Raw genomic sequence first — 24,496 nt, forward strand, 5'->3', positions numbered from 1 at the left:
ATTTTAGTGTGGCCTGGGGCCATGGCTATGTGCACCTTCTTGGGTTTCTAGGAAAGTGCCACCCAAGAGAGACAGCCCTTTTCTTCCTCCAATATTTAAAAAGAAGTTGACTTTTTTAGTCTGCCAATAGAACAGATTCGGACAATTGGTCTTTTAGAAATCTTTTGTGTACAGTAAATATAAAACTTTAAACTTCACTCATGGGCATGAATCAAAGTACAAGATTGCAAAGCCACACTCAAACACCTTTGCTTGGAATGCTATATTTACAAGGATCTCAAAGCGGCACAGGAAATTCTTGCGAGTCAATCTCCTGTGCTAATTTACTCGACTGGATTTCCTATGCCGGGTCATCACGTTGAGCCGAAGCTCGGGACAAGACCTTCTTATACAGAAGTGACCTTCTCATTGACCATAGTACAGGTATCCTCAACTCTTGCTTCCACCGGCTGGGGAGAGCAAGGCTCCATCTCAATCACTACCTCAACTACTTCAGTATTGGGTCTATCCTCAAGGGGGACAATCTGGGGCACATCCTCATCATGGCTGGGGCTGTATTCCCTTGGGACAAATACCCTTGGGGTAAAGTCCCTCCCAGTGTACTGCCGGCCAGTGTATTCCCTGGGGTACAGGTTAGCAGCACTGACTGGGAGCTGCCTGGGAGGGCTCTTGGTTCTCCCCAACCATCCAAAGCTAAGGTACTTGAGGAAGGCCCGGCGGTAGGTCTTGTTGAAAAGGGTGTACACCAGGGGGTTGATGCCTGAGCACACATATCCAACCCAAACGAACACGCTCAGGAGCTCATCGAGAGTTGACTTGCGACAAGACTGAGTGCAAATAACTGCCATGATATTAGTGATAAAGAACGGGCACCACATGAGCAGGAAGAGAAAGAAGACAATGCCAAGCACCTTGGAAGCCCTACGCTCATTAGCAATGGCCTGCATGGTTCCCTTACGATAGCCCTCCCGATGGCCTGGAGAAATAAGACGAACAGGCACCCCAGTATTGGGATTGTGAATCATAGAGATGTTGTGGGCACTCCTCTCCCTCCGCAGGCAACCAAACCTAGAGCGCCTCCTACGCCTCTCCCCGGGCCCAAACACGCTGCTCTGGCCCTGCAAGACCTGGATGGTCAGGCAGTAAGTGATGACCATAATGAACAGCGGAATGAAAAATGCCACGAAGGAGCCAATGAGCACAAAGTTGGGTTCGTTCAGGCTGCAGCTTCCATTCACAAAGACCTTGCTCTCATCCCTCAGGCCGATGATCGGGATGGGCAAAGACACAGCTAGAGCAAAACGACAAAAGGATTATTTTGAGTAGAGTCAAGAGCATAGGCCAGCTGGTCCACTTTGACATCCCAGCCTCAGTTGCTGTCACTGAAGATGATCCAACACGATGACCCTTTGGAACTGGGAGTGACTCTGATTCTGAATCTCAACAGGCTGAGCCCAGTGGGCAGTAAGCACCAAGTTGGAAGTAAGGGCATGCCTTAGTTCCTCAAGGGAGTTTGAGGGGTAGGATATGGGTCAAATTGGTCTGAGGAGTTAGGGTCTTTCAAATGACATAGTAGGGAAAAGACAGCCTGGATGTGTCTTCCATTTTGGAAAGAACCAATTCTGGGGTATATGGACTCTCCAGTCATTCCCCATTTTGAAGACAAACAGCCTTAGGTCAATCAACAGCCCAGTGCCTCACTGAAGCCTTGGGCCTGGTACTGTGCTACTGGACTACCCTCAATGATATATCAAGCACCCATGCCACAGATCTGTGAGTTCAATATTGAGGGCATTTGGATTCCCTTTCTTCCCGGTGCCCCCATTCCCCTTTGGTTCTGATAGTTGATAGAATCAGCTTTCTGAATGCCATTGGGGATTTCTGCTGTAGACTCTTGGGTAGACACCTTGTAGGTACCTGGGGTCCCTATCAGAAATCCTTGAATGTAGGTACTATTTATCTGCCAGTTATCTATAATTGGAGAATAATATGCTATGACCTATTTCTGAGACCAGATGAAAGGTCATCCTGAGAAAGAGAACACGTTGTTTCTGTTTGCCAACATTAGCTCTAATGCCCCAACTGCTGCCTTGACCATTGGGATTCATGAGAATAGTTGTCTAAATAGGTGCTTATAGGGGGAAAAGAATAAGCATTTCTATGGCACCTACTATGTGCCAGGCACTGTACTAAGTGCTTCACAATTATTATCTCCTTTGATCCTCCCAACAACTCAGGGAGGTAGTGCTCCAGTTTTACAGAGGAGAAGGGACTTGCCTAGGGTCACACAGCCAGGAACTGAGGTTGAATTTGAACTTTGTTCTTCTTGCCTGACTCCGGGCCTGGTGCTCTATCCAGGGTGATGCCCCCTAGCGGCATTTTCAAGGAAAACATGTCTAGGATCTGTTAAGCTGTGAGCCAGTGGAATAGATGTCCCTGGGCGTGTCATTCCAAAGGTGAGAAGTGGCCAGGTAGAGGAGCAGGAGTGTTCTTCTTCTAGAACTAGTCAGACCTAAGTGGCGTACAGTCAAAGACTGACATCAGAGGTGGCCATGGAAGACGGACTAAAGTTTGCTCATGCAGAATTTACATTATTCACTTACTTTTGTATGAGGGCTTTTTTTTTTTTAATATTCTCTGTATTAGAAAGTATGAAATGGAGAAGATGAACTCTCACGTCTCCTCAGACAAGTCACTGGGGGCAGCAAGGTGGCACAGGGGACCTGGAGTCAGGAAGAACTGAGTTCAAATGGGGATCATGAGATAATGAGATAATAATGATGAAGTGCTTAGCACACAGTGAGTGCTGAATAAATCTTCGCTATCACTGTGTCTGCACTGTCCCTTATTAATATAGTGCTTGTCTCTGTCTTGGAATGAGAGTACTGCGCTCTGAGTCACTGAGGCTTGGCCCATGGTGCTGCCAGAGACATCTGAGGCTCAGCTGAATCAAGGTTTGGAGTTCAGGGGTCACTACTCATTGTACTCAGGCCAGGGACCTTGGGGTACTTTTACAGGAGGTTCACTGAAGTAACAGGTACCTGGTTCATAGAAGATGATCTCTGCTCACTTGGGCAACACATGGGGGTGGGGTGGACCAGCTGTCTAGTAGCTAGGAGGAGCATTTCAGATCTCAGAACTGTTCATGGTGAGAACTAGTTTGTATTTTGTATTCTCCTTGAAATCATTGTTGCCAAGTCAGTATAGATTTATGGGGAAGGTTGTTTCTAACTACTTGCAAATCTGGTAGATTGCTAGTTACTGGGTTTCTTAGCTATAGATATCTCTTTTTCTATCCTTGATCTTTCTCAAGAAATCTAGCCTGCCCTATCAGCTAATTAGGGGAAACACCAGCAACTTGATAGGTCCCCAAAGGAAGTTATTATGCTTAACACTCCCCTCCCCTGCCACCACCTAGGGAGTGTTACTATATTTTATATTCAACCCCTTTATTAGACTGGTTGTCTACCATTGTCAATTTCCCATATGGCATCTTTTGTATATATTAACTTCATGCCCTCTCTACTCCTGTGTTTGGTGCCTGGTGTGGAAGTCTGCCACCTGGTCTGTGCCACTGGTCAAAGTGGTATTCCTGATGACCTGATCTGTGTGCCTTGACTACCTAGAAATCCTAATTGGCTCACTTCAAAATATAGACTATTGATGGGATAGCCTATCATAGAGGTTCCCATGTCTCCTTTGGATATTTCATCTCGATGTGTCCTCTATTCCAGTATGGCTGCCTATGATCTGTTTCCTATATGTGATGTACCATCTGCTGTCTCCATGGGAGAGAAATTACCTGTGTGATGCTCTGGGATTCTATGACAGAGCTACCGATTAATTGGATGGTTGTGGGCCCATTTGCAGGTAGATGAGGGTTGGGACTTAGAGCTATCTTTGAATATAGTTGTGCATTAGAGGCCGAGTTTGGGGTAGGAATTTTGGCCCAATCTTTTCCCTCTCCAACATCCCGTGACACTCTAGTCGGTATGCAGAAGACAACCATACCAACACATAATCTAGAAGTTGTCATAGAATCTTACCTGTTTCTCCACTCTCTCCCCCCCCAATAGCTTGTTAGAGCTGATGTGTGAATAAATGTTGGCCACTGCTTATGGAGCCCCTGTGTCATCATTTAAGGGGCAAGGGCAGACCAACTTACCCATCGAGATGGTCCAGACAATGGCAATCTTCAGAAGGGCCTTGGTGCGAGAGTTGAAGCGGCTATGCTCAATCGGGTTCCGGATAGCAATGTAGCGATCCAGGGAGATAGCGCAGAGGTGCATGATGGACGCGGTCGAGAAGAGCACATCGAGGGAGATCCACATCGGGCAGAGTTGTTTTGGAAGAGGCCAGGTGTATTCTGTGAAACCAAGAAAGATGTAAAAGAACAGGGTAAGTCTGAGTTGAGGCAGGTGTTGGAATGAAAAGTTACCTGAGCTGTCCAAAAGTGCCATCCCTGCTAGCATCACCCATTGAGTAAGTGTTAGGAAAGGGATACTTCTTGTCAGAGTGGATGTGCTAACTTTTGGTGGGGAGTGATATATGTCGTCTCCTGGGGCATTGGGTACTGCAAGGTGGTGCTTGGATTGGCATCTGGGGCTTTAAGTATGGTTTTTTGTAGAGTAGGGATTCTTAACTTGAAGTCTGTGAACATTTTAAAGAAAATGTTTTGGTAACTACGTATCAGTCTAATTGGTTTCCTTTGTAATTCCATGTATTTTATGTATTTAAAAACATTATTCTGATCAAGGGGCCATAGCCACCAAAAAGGTGATGAACCCTTGTTTGAACCTATCCTGTGGTGTCTGTCAGGGAGAATCTAGCTCCAGGAAGATCTGGAGGGATCACAGAGGGAGATGGAAGTCTCAATCCAGGCAGGTCAGTAGCATCTCCCAAAGTGTCTCTTCCTGGATATGCTTCCGAGTCTTCACTCAGGGATCCCGGAGGGAAGGCTCTGTTGTGATCCTGCTGGTTAATATTGGGTCCACTTTGGGAGACTGGCTGGTGACTCTCTGGCTGGGGCAGGATGCCAGGCACTCTTCTTGGGGGACTTCTAGTCTGGCTCATCCTTGGAAGGCCACAGTTCTGGGGGGCACTGACCTTCCTGCTTATAGATAACTTCAAGGGTGGAGTGGAGGTTTAAACTTCTAGGCACACCTGTGGGTGTGGTCTTCTGTTCCAGGCTTGAGCCTTCCTCCAAGGACAGCAGGCAGTGAAGGGTGCAGCTAGGTAGATCCTTCCCTGGCATCAGACACACGGCCATTGGCATGGCTATGTTTCCAGTGGGCTCGTGGTGTCCAATCCAGGGCCAGATTATGGCTGGAGGATCTCTCTATTTTGGAGGTGGTCCTAGGCCAGAGGGCTACCTGGAACCGCTGGCCTTCTTCGTTTCTGATTGCTTTTCAGGTTAGTCAGGTGACAGTGTTGTCTGGGAAAGCTTCTTTGTGGGTATCCGGGTGAGTGTGTTAGATGACCCAGTTGGCTCCACAGCATAGTTCTGTGGACGTGAGCCAGCATGTTTCCCCAAAGGCCTGGGAAATGTGGCCACTATGAGCTCAAGGTCACCCTGAAACCAGCTGAGGAGCTAGAGGGGGACTCCCAGGGACGGTCCTCTCCTGCATTCTCTGGAGACCTCATAACCTCCAATGAACTGAACTCCTGTCAAGGAGCTTGGGGAGGGAAACTGAGACACATGGACATGAATGACTTTCCCATTAAGGTGAGACATGGGCTTGGGGGCACCCATCCTGTCACCCTATTACTGAGTGCCTCCATGTGGCTCCCAAGGAAGGGAGCAGATGCCAGCCAGGTCATACTCTAGGGCCACTCTTGCCCTGTTTATTGACAGTAATCTGCTTTGGGCTGGCCAGAGAACATCCTCAGACTCACCGTAGAAGATGGTGACGACAGACACCGGCATTACTAATAACCCGACTAACATGTCTGCCACGGCCAGAGACATCAAGAAGAAGTTGGTCGCGGTCTGCAGTTTCTTCTCCAGGGCCACGGCCAGGATCACCAGGATGTTGCCAGCAACAGTGATGATGATGACGATGGAGATCAGGAGGGCAGGCCAGTTCTTGCGGATGTGTCCGGGAGCTGAGGTCGGGGCGGTCGAGTTATCGGTGCTGTTTGTGTACTCATCCATGCCGTCGTCAGTCATGTTGCGGCTTAGTTGCAAAGCCATGATGCTGTTTTGTAGGACACTAGAAAAGGAGACAGCACAGACAGCACAGTCAGCACAGTCAGGGCGTCTTACCATGAATCCAGGGCCGTGGGCCAGGTTCAGGTTTTTACATTTTGATAGCTGTATTTCAATGGAATCTGTCTGAGACCTCTCACCTGTAAGCTAAAGGAACAGAGAACCAGAGCCCCATTGTTCACCTGAGCCATGGAGCTGGCAATGCAACTCTTCTGAGGACCTCTCTATGACGGCCCTAGTATAGGGTAAGGGAGCATCCCACATGGGGAGAGGGACCACATTTTCAGCATGTGGGATGCTGCCCGAGTCAGGTTACCGAGAATTCTGGGGCCCATTTCTGAGTTATTTATCTAGAGCTGGGACTAGCACATTTGAGCTTTGTGGTCTGGGGAGACACGGAGTGACGGGATTCTACCTCACACTTAGATATCATCTCTATTTAGTTTGATAAAATGTCCTTTGGGGGAATTGGTTATCTGCCAATTGCCATAGGCCCAGGCCCCTGGCATTCTAATCCTCTCTCTCTCTGGCAATGAGTCCCCAAGCTGAATTTTTGCTAGATGGTGTAGCTAGAGAGTTATTTAAGAGAAAAACAGCTGACATCTTATTTTGCTCTGCACTGGTGGAGGGTGGTGATGCATATTTCAAAGTGTTATCTCTCCTGGGCCATAACAGATGTTTTGGCACATTAAATCTAAAACTTTAAAAGGACCTCTGAGGCCAGCCCTGTCATTTGGTGGGTGAGGAAACGGCCCCTCTGGGCCTCCAGCTAACCTCTGACTTGCCCAAGTTTGCACGGCTACTGAGTGGTGAAGACAGAATTCCAATTTCAGGTTAAACCTCAGGCACCCTGACTGCACTTGGAGTCATTCTCCATGACTGACCATCTAGAGGTGGAGAAGGCTGTTTTTTTTTTTTAATAGAAATTCCTAATAAGGCTATCTGTCTCAGAGAATTCTATGGAGGCCTGATGCCCAATTCCCTTCTGGGCTGTTTATTTACTTTTCCACAAAGCTCCTGAGACAAAATCTTGCCATGCATCTAGGCATATTTAATCTTTTGTCTGTATTTATTTGCAGGGATGCCAGAAGACCTGGCAAGCAGAGCTCGCTTTGCCTTGGGAATCTTCAGAGCTGTTGTTGGCAATCTGCTCCCTGAGCCCAGGAGAAGGGAGCAGAGATGACTTGGGGCAGTTCTTCTCCACAGAGGTGCCATGGTAGCCTAACAGTGACTACCCCAGGGGCTCGAGCTCCTCCCAGCAGCTTGCTCTTCTGTCATACTGGCTCCAGTCATAGTTTGCAGAGCCCACCCCCATATTTCCCACTTCTGAGGCTGGCTTGCTCACTTCAGGAGAAAACTGCTGTTTGCAGTGATGGAGACAGACTCCTCAAAGATGACTGAATGATGGTGACTGGATGTCAAACAGATTTTTGCATCTTGGGAATGTCTTGGTTACTCAAAGACCAGTGCTCTCCAGGAAGTTCTTATGCCCTTGTAGGCTGCTAACCTGAATTGGGGAATGAATGCATAGAAGGGCATTGTCCCTGAGCTGTTGGGGAATTTCAAAGTTAAGAGACACCAATTGCAGCCTTGCTAGGCATTCTGCCAAGTGAAATAATCAAACCAGATCAGAAGACCCTTGGATACTTTAAAAGGAACTGAAATTCTGGTTTGAGGAATTGATGGGGTTGGTTACTTGTCACCCTGGGTAGGCAAAAAGACCCCCAATAATTTGGGAAGGGCTGCTGACTCCTCTCTCAAGCCAACGTCATTTGGATGCCCCCCCCCCCCGCCCCATTCTGTTTATTACCTTCTGTTATCCTACAGAAGACCCTTGTCGGGGGAGGGCTGCTCTTTGATCCTGACAGCTGCCCTCCTTGGATACTCGGGCCTCTGAACTGTCTATAAGCACTCTGTCTTACCAAAGATCAGAGAGGCAAGAACTCTAGGAAGAGGGAGAGGAGTCATTGTACCTCCCCAGGCACCAGCTTCTTTCCCTGTCAGGTAAGGAGGGTGACCTCTGAGGTACCTTCCAGTGCTCGAGCCACAGTCCTCTTTGGGCAGGTTAGGACCCACCCAAAGGTGTGCAGAGCACTCGGGGCATGAGACATCTGTGAGCAGAATGTGCCCAACCGAGGCATTTTATCACCACATCTGCAGAGGGACCCTACAAAGAAGGTAGCTACACCATTCCCACCAAATAAACATTGGGCCCTACTTCCTTGCATGGTGAAACGGTCAGGCCATCTTCCCTTCTGCAAGTAGCAGATCGGGGATGCTTTCCTGGGATGCTTTCCTGGGATGCTTTCCTGGGATGCTCTCTGAGCACCACTTCCAGGATTCTAGTGACATGATCCCCCAAGGGAATCCTCTTCCACACCCTCACTCTCCATCCCTGATCTCTTACCTACACTCTCTCAGGTTCGAATCACCACTGTGTCTCGTTCCTTCTCATTATACCAATGGAAACTCCAACAGAAATGCCTCACGATCACAGAAAGCCCGAGGGAGGAGGCCCAGTGGGAAGGGATCCTGGTTGTTTCCTGCCACAGCTCTCCAAGTTTGGAGCTTGGACTCTCTTGTCCTACTCCTGGCCTTACTCTAACCCAGCCTCAAAGAGTCGCATTAAATATCCACCCCCATGGCCTTGCCTTTCCCCTTTGGACAAAGGGCCAAGAGTTTCTGCATAACTGCTATGCTTTTAATGAAAAGGGGATTAAAGGCTTTCAAAGAGTTACCTAGACCCACTTCTCCTTGGGAGGGAGGAACAGACCGCCCAGGAGCCCCAGGTCAGGGTGCCAGGCACACCTGCCTTTGGTTAGGCCTGCTGGCTCGTTTCTCCCACTGAACAACACTACATCCCCCTCCCCCACCCAAGTCCACTCCATGCTCAGACATCACACAATCTGTCCAAAGGATGGATGGGCCTCAGGACTGGGCTCCCAAGCCTGGATGCTGAGCAGACTCCTACCCTTTCCTGTTGCAGGCCTTTGCTCTGGGACAGAGCAGTCTGGGCCTCCTGATAGCAGCCTGTACGACCCAGGGGAGATGCTTCTGGCCCACCAGGAGCCTGGCAGGGATAAAGGAACTGACATCACATCTACCCTCAGACCTGTTCTTGCCTCTGATCTAAGTTGAATGATAGAGGAAACAAGGAGTGCTAAGAAAAAAAATGATACCTTTGTATGACAAGTTAGGTGGGGAAATGGTGGTGTGTTCAAAACCTAGGAAAGAAACATATGAGGTCCTAGGGCTGCGCTCATCTCCACTCAAAGCTGTGTCTCACTTCATGATGCATGAGCCTGGTCTCACTAGAGAGAGGGTCTTTGGAGATGTCCCGGGATGAATGTGGTAGCTTGGCATTAGGATCTGCTTTCCTTTTGAGTGCCTCTGAGACCCTGAAGGAATCTATCTGATCACTTGGAATCCCACCCTGTGGCCACATTCCCTTTAGAGACAGACAAAGCTTCTCTCACTTGGCATGCTTATGAGTCTACCCTCACGTAGAGAGAGAGAGAGATACACTGAGGTATTGGGCTCAGAAGCTTGGACACAAATGCCTCTCCTTTCCATATGTCTTAAGTGGGTACCTGGATGGAGTCCTTGTCATTACTGGGTTTTTTTCCTGTCTCTCCAGCTATAAGCCACAGACTGGTACTATGGATGGAATAAGCCAGATCAAACCAAAGGCTTCCCATGCTGGGAACTGGGAGAAGAGAGGTCATTCCCAGAGTGTGGCCATGCCCCCAAAACTGCTGAGGCAACTCTGTTTTGCAGGCCACGAGGGCCTGTTGGAGATTTGTTCTGACATGTTGTAACATAAATCATTTGTGAATAAGTCTATTCATGATTATATGAGCTTTGTGCAAAAACTCGTTACTTTCTAATTGCAGGCACAGTATAACGTCTGTCTAAGATTTGCATGAGACTTTCAGTGCAGAATGACATTTGCTTAATGAATTAACCACCCCCCCCATAATCAGGTGTTTTCTGTAGTGACCTCAGTTAATGAATAGGCCCCATAAAGAGACTAATGTAGTATGTGTATCATTCTTTACGTCTTTCCTTCAATCACCTCCCCCTCCCCCACAAGAGACAAGGAAAATCCCTTTTCAGGGGTCCTAGGATGTGACAAACGTGGGCATAGAGGAGCTTTTAATCACATGTTTGTTCTTGCATAAATAATCTGGAAAGGGAGAAAAAACCAAGAAGAGGTTCATCCCCTCAGAGCAAACATCTTTAAGTGGTCCCACACTGTGCTTTTCCATCTCTGTCAGTGATGGGCCACCTCAAAGATGTCGGGCCCATTCACTTTGTGCCTTGGTGAGGCCTGTGGGGACCATGGAGAGGAGTTGATAGGTGGCTCTCAGGTAAGCTGTTATTCACATGTCATCTGACTCTCACTATCCCAGCAAAGGAATGGAAAAAAGAAAAGGGTCATCACCACCCTTTTGGGTGCTATTCTTTTCCTCTTGTTGACCATGAAAAGCGAGAACGTGCTATGTTAACCTTGGCTAGTAGGTCATTCATTCTCACCCCTCCCCTCACCTCAATTTCCTCAATAGATGGCCTTGTGGAGTTAGACTGGATCCTGAAAGACATCTAGGCTGAGATTGGACTATTTTATCTTTTCTTTTCCCTCCTCAATGAATGGCTTTTCCCTCCTCTAGCTTCCACTCCTAGATAAAACAGAGCCCCATCGAAAGGAAACCTATGACCTCCACAAAGAGCCCACTTCATTGTTTGATTTCAGGATTTCAAAAATTACGGAAAGGGTTGAGTGGCTGGTGTTTCTGCAATGAGCATCATTGATCAATTTCTATCTAGCAGCACGTGGTGCTTACCTACGAGGGTTCGGTTTGCTCGGAAGGTGGGGGCACATGACCATTGGAGACAGTCTTTTCCACACTGAGAGGAAGCATCAGACTGCCTTTTTGCTGTTCTTACCTGGAGAGTATCCTAAGTCTGGGTATTAGAAGACTCATGGTTGCACACTGCTTCCACTCGGGCGCCTAGGAAACATTATCAGTTGGCTGTTCAGTTGAGAGTCCTGGTCTTCCTTAGAGGGGAAGAAAAAAGCTGCTATGAGAAATTCCTGAAACTTCGCTCAGCGGTTGAAACCCAGGTCAGATCAAATAAACCCCACATTTTTCCAAGTCTGTTGAGGAGAACATGAATGGGCCTCTGGACACCCGCAGAAAAATAACTGAGCTACCCCTCCCAAATTCCAAATGTCAATGATGCTGGTAAGTAAAGACATGACTTGAGCACGGGCTCATGTTTTCTCCTGATCTCATGCATTGTACCTCCTTGCCCTTTTCCCTTCTTGGCTGGGGATTTCTTTGAAAAGGGGACAGATGCCTGAGGCATTTACCCAGGGCTTCTCAGAAACTCTTCTTCTTGCTCTGTTAACACTGTTTGGGGGTGAGAAGGCTCATGGGTCTCTGATCTATGGGCAGGAGGCCCATAGGCCTGGAAGAGATCAGAAATACGCAGAGTGGACATGGCTCTGTTGAGGATGAGCACCCCTCCCCAACCTCTAGGCACGTTTGAAAAACTGATCATTCCCAAACCGATGGACTCCTCATCTCCACACAAGGCTTTTACGAATCTCTAGCTCAGTTTCTTCTCATAGGTCCTAGTAGGACCTTGATAAACAACTCACCACTCGTGGAGCTGAGGAGTGGAAGTGAGGAAAAGCCTCTCCCAGGGTTTGGGGAAGAAGAAGCTTACCTCACAGGAAGGTGTGCTCAAGCAAGTGCTGCTGATGTCTGGAGCTGCAAGACAAGTAGGGTATGAGTTAGGATGCAAATCTGAGCTGGTCAGCAGACCTCCAAGGAGGACCACCAATTGGCATACATAGATCCCAGGTAGCATTTGAAACACCTACAGCTGAAAGCAAACCAAAGGAGATTACGACTGCCATAACTGCCTTCGCCCGGGAATCACACTGAATGATTAGACTAGTCCTGCGAGTAGGCTGTGGTGGAGATCTGCTTAGTGTAGGCCAGATAGATCAGGGTGTTATTTTTTTTTAGTGAATCAACCATCTCCTCCTTTTTCTGGTCCCATAGTCTGTTCTCTAGAGAAATATCAATAGAAGGGTCAAGCGAGCTGGTAGGCATTAATCTCTGCTTGCCCAGGGTTCAAAACTGTCCAATGAGTATGTGTGCTTTCCATCATCGGTGAGCTCTGGAGAACCCCCAAGAAGGGGCTCATATTGGGCGAAGCCAAATCAATCCTACATTTCTATGATTTCCCCAGGCAGGAGCGGCCCAGACTCAGAGTAGGAGCCAGGCAGGAAGAGGTGCCACCAGTGAGCTGATGCTATGGACCTAAATTGGCCAAGAGGGTTTCGTCATCAAGAGAGCCCCCTTTTTCTAGACTCTCTGCCTGAGGCACTAAGAACCTCTGAATGAGAAGGTAAAATAAATCCAAGTTGTAATGACAAAGCTTAGTCTTCCTCCCCTCTCCTGCTCCCAGGATCCATAAGGGGTAGGTAATAGAAGCTGGGAGCCCTCCCCACACCCATTCTTCTAGGAGACCTGAGAATCCAAGGACCCACACTTTAGGTCTGGAGGGCTGATACTTACCTGCACTTTCTTGTGAAGAGGAAAAATTCTACTCAGGGTTGGCTGAGGTGGCTAGTCATTGTAAAGTGACAGGGATGTTATTTTACTGTTGCTGCATCATTTAGAGAATATAGGTTTATCATAAAAATGTGGAGCCCTCAAAGGGTCCATTAACAGAATGGAAAAGACCAGAGAAATTACATTCATACAAGTGTAGATTTGGAATGTCCACCCCCCGCATAGGCAGATACGCATCTCGCAACCACATTCACATGTGCATACAGTAAAACCATGAACTAGAACCCTCAAAAGACGGGTTCCATGCCCAATTGAAATCCTAGGGAACTACTCATTTTGGTGCTCCCCAAAACTTGTTTCTTTGTTTTCTGTGACTCTGATCAAGCTGCCCATTCTGTAATTGACCCATAACTACCCGGGAGTTTTGATTAGTGCCAATCCCACAGAGAACCTGAGGTTAGGGGCCTAGTCCACACCGCTTCTTGGCCAGTATTCCAAATTGAATGGTGAAATTCCATTTCTCATGGGGAAATCTGACGGAACCCGCCCTCCATCTGAGGTTCTCAACCCTCCCCTTGCTTCAATCCTAATGACTCCACTGGACCAGGCTCCACTGGCAGAGCCCGGTGTCATCGTTCTATGGCTTAGTGACCTACTACCAGGTCCTTACACATAGCCCTTTCATCTTTGGGGGCTCTGATACTCAGAGGTCTTGGGACCATAGGCTGTTTATAGGCACGTCACAGGTCTGATATCATTTCTGAGCTGCACTTGCCCAGAGGATAATGTCTCAAGAAGACATCACCCAGAAGAAAGTCCAAATCCACAGAGACATTTCCAACAGACTCAAACATTGGCAGTAGCACGCGATAAGTCAAATAGGGCACCATACATACCAGGAACGGTGGTGATTGCCAGGGAGATGCATGAAGGGAAGCCTCATCTTGAAAGGGCAGCACTCAGGGCTTTTTGGCAAAAAAAATCATCTGTGAAGAGCTGGGGGAGTCCTTAGAGCTGAATCTCTCACTTCCTAGCTCTGGGCAGATAGCTTTACTGTCAGTACAGGTATGTTGGCAGTAAAGGTGTGTGTAATATCTCTGCAAGTGAGAGCTGAAGGAGGGGAGACTCTAGCAAAAGGACTTTGGCAGAAGTCAGAGGTGGCCAATCTCACGCTTTGAGGGGAGTCTGTTCCAGCAAGGGCTGCAGGACAGATTTCTTGCAGCACCTGCTTTGACACAAATTAATGTCTTGGGTTTCCTACCGGGCACGTTTAAACAGCTGTTTGTTTTGTCTTCCATCCATCCCGTGACTGGAGCACACTGTGTCTCAGGGTTTGTTTGCCTACTTAGTAGAGCAGCAGGAGAAAAGGCAAGACAATGAAGGCAAGGCAAAGCAGAAGAAAGACAGACGGGACCCAAGCAAAAACAACAAGAAAGCAATGTTAGAGCAGCATGATCCACAGAAGACAGCTTAGTTTAGCAACACGGTGACTGAGAAGGAGCATCTGCTCAAGCAATGTGGCAACTGCAAAGGCTGTTCCATCAAATGAGTAAGTCGAGTCACAGGTTGCACCCCAGCTCCTGTGCCAAAACAAATTTGCAAAGCATAAGCATGCTGTGGGAGGCTAACTTGGAGTGACTGACTCAGCTCTGGGGACCTGCCAACTTGACTGCCTAGACTGGGGGGCCCCATTCCTCTTTCTCTCCATGGCCTCATGGACTCTGGGGGAATCAGAGATTGAAAAGCTCTGGGCACAGATGAGGTGTCCAAGGCTTGTGAAGTTGCAAAGAAGCCTGGCCCCTAGCAGAGTCCGAAGGGTTGGTGTGAAATTCAGAGATGCCTCACCCCTAGCTTGTCAGTCCATGGCTCCGCAGCATCCTAAGGCAGAATGTGGAGGTGGTGGGCTCAGTCCTGGTGAGATGGAGGGGAGAGGTTTCGGTGCGGAAGGATGGAGGAGCAATGGCTTTCTTTCACCTGAGACCTCACCTGGTTGCAGGGTTGAGGAGAGGCTGATGGGCTAACAGGCAACTTTTTATTTTGTTCTTTTTTTATGGCAGCACGAGAACCCTCCAAAGCCTTGTGGACCCTTTATCAAAAAACCCCCAAACACCCCCCCACTCTGCATCCCATTGCTAAGCCCTCTGTACAGAAAAGCTGAAGTCTTAGACAAGGTAACTTGGTCCCCAAGAGCTCTGGAGCAAGGATTGTCAAGTCCATGAGAGCCCAGGTAACTGAGCCCAGATCAGCATGGAGAGGTACTGGGCTCGAGGGCATTCAGGCCATCCCTGAAGCAATGCGGAAAGACCATTTGCTTGATGGTGACAGATTTAAGATATTGCCTTGGCCACTGAGGGTGGGCAGGTCTATGCCATGGGCACACAGCTAGTGTGGTGCAGGCCATATTTGACTTCTGAGTTCCCTTTTTCCAAATCCCTTGGGCCACCTCTGTCCCCAGTGAAGAAGAACACAGAGCAGGTTTAGAATGACAGGAATCCCTACTTTGTCACTTGCTACCTTTCATATCTTGGGCAAATGCCCTCTTTTTGAGCCTCTGATCATCCTCTGTAAATAGGACAGCCAGAATAGAGGATGTTCAGAGTTCTTTCCAGCTCTATCCACTTACGGCCATTTTTTTCCTCTAGAATTTGAACCTACCCCTACCCTGACATGATACCAATTGTGTTCCTAAAATCCCCTTGAAATTTGTGATGGGCCATGGAGAACACTCCCAGAACTCAGAAAATGTTCTAGCTACATGTTTACCTTACAGAGGCCTTAGTTTGGCAGTGGAAGGAAAACAGGTATGGTTGCAAGACATTGAGTCAACTGCATTTCCATTGAAACAGAGAGGTACGGACAGGAACAGGATACTCTAAGGGCTTCACAATGTGATGTGGACAGCCAGGGTCCACTGGTTAGGTTCATACTGTTTGGGCACAGGCAGGAGTAGGGGCTCCATTGCCCTCGTGTATGAGGATGTGCAGCAGGATGGCTGGAAAGGATGCCCCATGAACCTCTTTCATTACTGGCTGTGAAAAGAACCTCAAGGGCCCAAGGCTCACGGCCACTGCCTCTGTATCTCCCCAAGTTGCGCCAATTCACTAGGCTGTCCAGTGAGTTTGGATTCAGAAGTTCTTGAACTGTTTGCTTTTGGCATTCTATTTGTTCCACGGAGGCCATGCCTACATCTGTGGGTACGTGTGAGCTTCCCAATGGTCTTCTGAAGTGAAGCAGACAGAGAGCAGATTCCTTAGCAAGGGTCTAAGGAAGAGAGCATCAACTTTGTGATGGATTCTGTGGCCTCTCTGAGCTCTCGTGTGGAATCCGAACCTTGGAACTAGAAGGAGCTAGGGAAGTCACCAATGTGACTTTTGTTTGGCAGAGGAGGGAACAGAAAAAATATGACTCACCCAAGGTCACATGGATGAGGCAGGGAAAGGTGGGTATTAAACACTCAGTCTCTGACTCCAGGGACTACTGGGTTATGGCTTTGAGAAAGGGATCCTTGGGCTGATCTCAGGGAGGAACATTTGTTAGGGAACTCAGATGTTTCCTCTTAAAAAATAAGGTGACACACAAAGGTGAGGCCTAACACCTAACCCAGATGGAAAGAATCCTGAAGTCCACCAGCACATCCATACCTGCTGCAGTCCTTCCATACAACCGAGTCAATCGGAGAGACTTAACTGCAGCATGTCAGCTCAGCAAGGTGTTGGTTATTTAAAGAAAAGAGCAGAAACAAGCCAGAGTGAGTGAATTAGCAAAAGCGGTTCATGAGCATAAGACACAAGAACATTGGGGACCGGCTCATTCCCAGAGTGGGCATGATGGCATGCAGACCGAGAGGCAAGCCTCATCTCGGGGTTTGCCTACACTTACACAGGCCCCAACTGCCCTTGCCAAGGAGAAGGAGAGTGGTCACAAGACCAACTTTTTTCTTTTTTTCCTTTTGGGGGGAATGACAGATCAGGAAGGATGAAGAAAATCTCAAGTCTATTAAGGTTAAGAGAAATAAAAGTCCAGCCTTAAAGGAGGACAGGCTGAGATCTTCTTGCACACCAGGATTATGAGCTCTGGTTTCTATTTTTTGGAGGGGTGAGTTGGGGGGGAGTGATACAAGAGCCTTCTTTTCAACCTAAATCCAGGCAAGGGACCCCAAGCCCCCTGAGAGCCTTTATGATGGGGGCCCCCACTGAGAATGATGGCCCCAGCAACCATGTGAAATTGGATGGATGGCCTGAAAATGAGGATGCACAGGAGGGAAGGGAGCACCGGCTAGCCCGAGTGTGTCTCTCATTCTGCTGTCAGATGATACTTGCTAGAAACTGGCCCAGCTAGTGGTGAGAGAGCCTTTGACACTGTGTCCAGGTGACTCCCTCTACCCCTGACGCTGCATGGTGACAAAGGTGACTGGCCACCTGTGCCCTCCAAAGTGAGGCTGCTAGTGCCCGGGGAACAGCCTCCAGATCTGATCTTTTGTGGCCACTCCTGACCCCACTCCACCATCAGGGACTGTTGCAACTCAACAAATGGGACTCCCAAGTGCCATGGGAACTGTGCTAAAAGGCCGACTTCTTGTCCTGCTAGAGGTGGACATGTCAGACGTAGCAGCACTGAGATTGACGGTGAGTCACAAGTAGTTTGATGAGCAACAGTAGGGAGGCCAAGGAAGTAAGAAACGTAGTACTAAGGAAGGCAGTGGGGAGCAAGCTCTGACATCCATTAAGGGCCACATGTAGAGGAAATGTAGCCTATTATAAAGGTGTGTGTGTGAGTGAGAGTGAGAGAGAGAGAGAGAGAGAGAGAGAGAGAGGGAAAGACAGAATGAGACTGGGAGCTATCAAAGGTCATACCTTCACTGCCAGGAGGCCTGGAGACTTAAGATCTTCTGGGCTCTAGTTCCTCGGCTCTGATCTACAGAGAGCTTTGGGACTTAGGATCCTTTGGCATTGCTTAGGATCCTTTGGGATCACCTATCTTATTTCTCAAGAAAGTTGTCATGAGATCCTACCAAAAGATGCTGTGACAACTTTGGATCTTTTGTCTCTGTTCTGTCCCCGGGACCTGACTCACTGACTCCAATGTTTCAATTGGACCTTTGACCAATGTGAGCAGGGCCTGGCACAAAGTAGATACTCCGTAAACATTTGGGGGAGTAAGATGACTAGAGGTTGGCCTGATCTCTTAGCTTCCTGCCAACTTAAAGGGTTGAGGATATTAGGCACTAAGGGGGGAGATCCTTCCCCTCAAGCGTTCATTATTTTATCCCACCACTGCCTCATACTTGTGAAGATTTGGATAAATGGCATTTGGCTGTTTCAGCCAGCTGAGGATTTACCACCAGATGAGGTGGTGGTTGTTTGTTTAAAGTGCATCCCCTTTCAGGGAGGTGAGCACTGGCCTCCACATTCACCTTGTCTCCATGCACTCAGTGGGAGAGTTCACATGCAGCCATCAGGCAACATGCTACCAATCTGAAATCCGATGTAAATGCAGTCTAATAATGAGCCCACTCTGCCATTTAATTAGAGCTTAAGATGGGATTGAACAAAGTTTCCAGTGTTCACTAGTGGCAAGAATTCTCTCCCCCACCCTTGAGGCCCAGGAGTCAATCAGCCTGGACACCATCAGGGGTGGTACATGAGCTGCTCCCAGGAGTAAGCTCAACACATCCGAGTCTCCATGGTCCTTCAAAGCACAATGATGGCCCACTGGATCTGCCTCCCTGCTCAGAGGTCCAACCAGCTTTAAGCACTGAGGACAAATAAAAATATCCCATCCTCAAAGGGGGATCTTGGGTTGGCTGACTAGTCATGCTTGGCTAAAACATTGGCCTAGTTCACCTAGAGGCCACTAACCTACAGAGAGAGGCTTTGGGCCAGCCCATTACACTATACTCAATTTGGGGACTGGGAGAGTCAGAAAGAGCTTGGGTGATCACCAAAACGGTGTTCAATGTGCCAGTGGAGTGCTGATTTCAGCAACGTAGGCATTCTTCCTTGCACTACATATCACCTCAAGTAAAGATGTTTGGGTACCACCCCAAACCTCAGATTCTCCACTCAATCTTTTCAACTCCATAGAGTTCTAATTTTTCTGATGCTCCAAGGACTCAATGCTGGGCCTGCCTGGTAAAAGCTTGGGCCCATACCCCTATTGCTGCCCCTGCGGAAATTGGCCCAGTGAGGAAGCAGAAGTGAGGATGAGGGTAGGAGAATCAGAGAGGGAGAGCCAAGAGAATGGGCCAGAGACCCGACGGAAGAAAAAAGAAAGTGGCTTTGGAGTGGGACGTGGGCCAGTGGGCCTATGTATATGTGTTTCATACTTACACAGACTGGTCCTTGGACCCATGTATTCTATAATGTTCATACTAGCTGCTTGGCCCCCTTCAGAGAGCATTGCCAGCTCTGCTCCTACAACTGAAGTGAACCAAACAGTTGGAGGGAATAGGTCAAGTGTAGAGATACTAGGCCAGGGTGCCATTTCTTGAAATGAAAAGGAAGAGCACAGTTGGAGGTAGGGTAGGCTGCCAAGTTCCCACTTGCTACTTAGACAAGTGTTAAGTCAGTTCTACTTCATCTGGCCCACCCACTCATAATAAAGCCCTTGGCTGGTAACAGTGCTGATGTGCTCCAACCATGATGAGACTGGTCAGGAGAATCTGGAAAAAATGAACAGAATTCATTCTAAGAGGACTATTCCCTGGCCAGCTAAGCATGGCGAAGGAGCCTTTCAGACTGTTAGTGTATACATCTATCCTGGAAACAAAAGCCATCTTCATGTTACGTCCACAGTTGGGTAGAACTAGAGTAGAAGAAAGAGAATTTCAAGAGACAAAGCAAAGAACTTACCAGCAGGTGTTGAGCAGCAGGTAATTGTAGAATCTTCTTTCTCCAGACCAGAGTGAAAAGGTCTGGGGAGAAAACAAAGATACATATTTCTATACTGTGTACATATAAATATACGTAAATACACATATTTCAATATTCAAAGATACATATTTAAATTATCATAGGGACCCAATCATTACATTAAACACAAGTATAATTTGCAGCTATATTGATTAATCTAAATGTCTGACTCATTTCTTTTAGTACTCCATACTACTTTTTTTTTGGGGGGGTGGGAAGCAATTGGGGTTAAGTGATTTAGCCAGGGTCACACAGCTAGCAAGTGTTTGAGGCTAGATTTGAACTTAGATCCTTCTGACTCCAGGGCTCCAGAGAGACCAAGGGGACACAAAGACTCTTCAATCAATGCTTATCAGTGGGATCAAAGGTCTATGGAAACCATTGCATCTCAAACACATGATGCTGTCATTGATTCCAATTGGTGGAGGGAGCCCAAAACATGGCGGCCAATGCTAAATGCCTGCCTTTGTTGGTATAAGAGTAGTGAGAAGCAAAAGCCAAGGAGCAAGGTAATTTTGAAAATAATCTGCTGAGTCATACCCCAGAATAAGAAGAGTGAGGCCCCCTGGATTGGGGACCCTTCCTGTTCATCTCCACAATGGCGGCCCAGGGAGGAAGGTTTGTGCTGGAACAACATAAAGGGTGAATCGAGTTGAAGACATTGACAAAGGGGGCCCAGTAGTATAAGCTCTGGTTTGAAAAGTCTGCCTGTTTCAATAAGTCCCAAGATGTAGGATGCTATGTTTTGCTATAAAACAGTCCATATTTCTTAAAACCCAATTCAAATCCAGTAGCACTGAAATACGACAATGGGAACGGCAAGGGTTAGCTTATTTTTTTCTAATTACCAATTGTTAGAATTGTTACCTCACAGTCCTCCAAGCAACATTCTGGGATAATTAATGCTAAGCTATCTCCACTGCAGTGATCCCCATTTCCCTCATTAGGAATAACATTTGTGCACCTCACAGGCAGGCAGCTATCACGGAGCTTAGATTCAGCATCAAAGGCTCAGATGACAGGTTTTGGGACCTCCTGGAAGCCAGTCTTAGTAGGGGGGGGAGAACAGACCTGGAGAGCACTCTGTGCGACTGACCTTCACAATATCCCACACAAACAAGACACAGGGCAACACCACTGGGACATGTCAATCTCAAATAATGTGGACTCTCTCTGGGCGCCTTCCTCCTGAGCACTCACCGGTGACTCAGAGCAAAGTGTTGGCCTTGGAGGACCTAATCAGTAGGGGACAGAGCACTGGGCTTGGAATTAGGAAATTCAAATTCGGCCTCAGACACTTCCCAGCTATGTGACCCTAGGCAAGTCACTTTACTCTGTTTGCCTCAGTTTCCTCATCTGTAAAATGAGCTGGAGGAGGAAATGGCAAACCACTCCAGTATTTCTGCCAAGAAAACCCCAAATGGGGTCATGAAGAGTCAGACACAACTGAAAAACAACTAAACAACAACAATTTCACAGTAAGGACCAATAGCCACATAGAATTCTGGGTCTGTCTAGGGGCTGAGCAGTGGAGGGGATCCCTCAAACCCCCAACGAACAAGATTGTGACATCTCTACAAAGGCTTCTTTTTCAATCAAATACAGGAGGGCTCTCTCTTGGTAAAACTAGGGGGGAAAGAGAAGGCCGAATATTTTTGTATTTGCCTTGCAGCAATGGCTTCTGTTTTTCTCATATTTCAAGATACTGATACTTCTCCCCAATCCCCAGACTACATATGCTTTACAGGCTCCAACATGAGAATGCCACAGTGGGGCTAGGGAGGAACCTGCCTATGGGCTGCTCTTGGGGTAGGAAGCAGGCCATCATAGAACTTCCTATTTTAAGTAATTATTCTTGCTACTTAGGGGGTAACCTAGGTTTCTCTATATGTTGATAGCACCCTCAAATTTTATGCCTTGAGACAAAGCCTTAGATGGCTTACCCTTTTTGGGGCTCTGCTCATCTTTTTGCACATGAGTCAGGACTTTGCCATTCTCCATAACCAGAGTATTAATAAATTTGTGGTCACCAGATCCATGAAGTGGATACAGAGCCTTCTGCCCCCCGCAAATCCAACGTCACATTGTAAATTCAATTTAACATCAGTATAACTGCAGAGCACCCTTCCTCTCCTCCCCCCCATCAAAGGCAGATGGCAAAACTTCAGCTAGTTGATTTCTTTAGATCGATTTCCTCTAACGTAAATCTAGGGCCATGCTGAGCAATTTGGGAACCAGGGGCAATCTGGCAATGAATAATAAGTAAGGTCCAATTAATATGGTGATAATTCATCAAATTCTAATGGGATCGTTTAGCACGAGAGGACATACGAGTCAGGGTCCTTCCAACTTGGCTCATAATGAGGCCTCGGAAAATATTTGGAGTCGACTCTAAAGTGTGGCCCGGCCTTCACTGGCAAGCTCTTGCCTGACATCTGGGAGGTGAAGGCAATTTTATCACCTTCAAGGGGTGGCTCTTCTGGCTCCTGGCAGGACGAGTTCTACTATTTCACTTGCACTGTGCTGTTTTGAGATCTGGACTAGAATTCTGAGCACCTTCAGAGTTCCCAGATGAAAAATGTCTATATGACTCTTGACCCAATTGCAATGACCAAATCAGAAACTCTCAATGGATATTTACTGAGGAGTTGTCTTTTTGCTCGGAAAAGCCAAGAAGCGATGGGATTTTGACTGGTCCTCAAAAGTTGTCAGGAAACACGTTATTATGTGGTGAGATAACTCTATTTCCTACTGTTCTAGTGCATTAAGTAATACTGGTTATCTTTACTATCTAATTCTTTGAGGAGAAAGGTTCCCTGTGGTTCTATTGTTCTCCTGAGATCCTGAACCCAAATTTCCTATTGGAAATACTTGTGATTCATGATGCCACAGCATTTTAAAAATGCCTTCATTTTATTCTGGTGCTTTCATCTTGCAGTGATAAGTTGAAGTCCCTGACCTTGAGTGAAAACTTAATGGGATAAAACTGAATAGATTCTATACAGATTTGAGGAAATTTTGATCTCTAAATTGGGCAAACTGTCTAGAATTCCATGATGTGAGAATTCGTCAACTCAAGTGGGTGTTGTGTGATAGAAAGGAGGGGAGCACAATTCAAAATGATAGACTCTTAGGAGGAAGGTGTCTTGCCGTGCAATAGACCATTTAGTGGAAGTAGAAAGCAGGATCATTTCGTGGCATGGTAATATTATAAAAACATCCCCCTCATGTACCAGGCACATGTGGGCACCGAGCAGAAACTGATGGCATTCTACCATCTTGCCTCAGTTCTGTAAACCTTGGTTGACTGACCACCAGAAAGGAAGAACCTATCCATTCAAATAACTCCTGACCCTTGGGCTGGAGCCAGGCTGTGCCTTCATCTACTGTGGCCCACGGGGTAAATATCAAGAGCCTATACTATCACTTCTGGGGGTGTGAGACCGAAGTTTGGCCTGTGCACTTCTCTTTGGGCAAGATTGCTAGGGCCCAGACTTTGCCCTCTGGTCTAGCAATCAAGTGAGATGATATTTGGAACTGTCTGTCATGTAGTAGGTCCAATAGAAGTAGTTATTCCCTTCCTGCCTCCATCCCCAATCTACAGTATGCCAGGATAGCGAAAGATGGACCACACGACAGGTGGGCCTGTTCCCTTTCTAGGGGCTCCTGGGATGCCAAAGGGAACTCAAAGGGAACCAGAGCCAAGGACCTCTTCCTCTTTGGCCAAACTGTGCTCGGGGTTTTGCCCTTACTCTCTTTCACCCAGAGGGCTCGCTCCTCAGAGTTCCTTCTCAGATCCCTGAGGTGAAAGTCGAAAGAGTAAATGGGGAGAATGACCAGTCCAGAGTGGGGAGCAGGGGTCCCCACATGCTGTGGTAGCAGCAACTTGGACAGAGGAGCTAAAAGAGGCAGATGCTGGGTAAGGGGAAGACAGCTTGCTATGGACAAGGCAACAAGCTGTGATCACAAGCCAGTTTGCCTGGATCCCAGGCTGGGCACCAGTCATTATCTTGCATTCTGCTGCCCCCTTGCTTCTGCAAGGCTAATCGGGGGCTGCATTTGCTCCTGGGGATTCCTTCTACCACACAGTCCATCCTTGCCACTTCTCCTCCTCTGCCCCCCAGGAGCAAATGTTAAAATGAAGAAATCCTCCCTCTTTCTCTCCTTCTCTCTCTCTGTGGTGTTGGGTCTCTTTGGAGTGGGAAGGATTAAGTAACTTTCTCTAAGCCTCCAGCTTAGCTCCAAAATGCCTATCTGCCTGCTGCCCTGGAAGGTTACTAGCCTGGAAGTGCTGGAATACAGAGGAAATTGGATGCTTTCCCAAAAGGCCATCATTCCAAACCCAGACCACTATGACACTGAGCACCTCGACAGAAATGGGCTGTCTGGCAATCAGGCCAACTCAGGGGCCAGAAGAGAAAGCTTCAGGCCAACAGCTCTACCATTAGTCCACGACACACTGAATAGGCTTTCTCAGCAGTGGCCCAGCTCCATATCAGGCAATTTGTCTGTGGGATTTCTATTTGACCCCCACACAGCACTCAGGGGATACATCCCTCTCCATTGCTCGAACAGTTTTCTGACATGGCTCCCTTTGTAATTAGCATATGCTCTTATTAATGCCATTAGCATTATTAGTCTAAATCCTTACTGTGACTTCATTGTCCTCATTGATCTGTCCTCAAATGAGGAAAGGCTAATGAAGTGTTTTTAAATTGGTCTTGCATGAAAAAGGAAATTTCTGAATCCAGTTTGTAATAGCTGCATTCTCCCCCCATCCTGCCCCC

The 24,496-nt window shown here is 47.6% G+C and overlaps 1 protein-coding gene across 1 annotated transcript; it reads right to left on the bottom strand.

Annotated features, from left to right (window-relative positions):
• Positions 1 to 386: 386 nt before the first annotated feature.
• Positions 387 to 11,211, bottom strand: HTR2C (5-hydroxytryptamine receptor 2C). Its single transcript, XM_027863301.1, has 4 exons — positions 11,156 to 11,211; positions 5,896 to 6,212; positions 4,166 to 4,366; positions 387 to 1,291 (listed from the first exon to the last, which is right to left on the bottom strand). Exons 1-4 carry the CDS (start codon positions 11,191 to 11,193, stop codon positions 387 to 389), a joined length of 1,461 nt encoding a protein of 486 aa, XP_027719102.1. The 5' UTR covers positions 11,194 to 11,211.
• Between the last annotated feature and the right edge of the window lie 13,285 nt (positions 11,212 to 24,496).

Source organism: Vombatus ursinus, unplaced genomic scaffold (genome assembly GCF_900497805.2).
Source record: "Vombatus ursinus unplaced genomic scaffold, bare-nosed wombat genome assembly UNPS02014771.1, whole genome shotgun sequence".
In the NCBI taxonomy this organism is placed as follows: Eukaryota; Metazoa; Chordata; class Mammalia; order Diprotodontia; family Vombatidae; genus Vombatus; species Vombatus ursinus.

Excerpts from the sequence above, each read along its gene's own strand:
- HTR2C (XM_027863301.1), bottom strand. The coding sequence starts at position 11,193 with ATGAGTCTTCTAATACCCAGACTTAGGATACTCTCCAG. Across the intron at positions 4,367-5,895 it reads TGTCGTCACCATCTTCTACG|AATACACCTGGCCTCTTCCA; the intron begins GTGAGTCTGAGG and ends TTGGTTTCACAG. Across the intron at positions 1,292-4,165 it reads TGTCTGGACCATCTCGATGG|CTGTGTCTTTGCCCATCCCG; the intron begins GTAAGTTGGTCT and ends GTTTTGCTCTAG.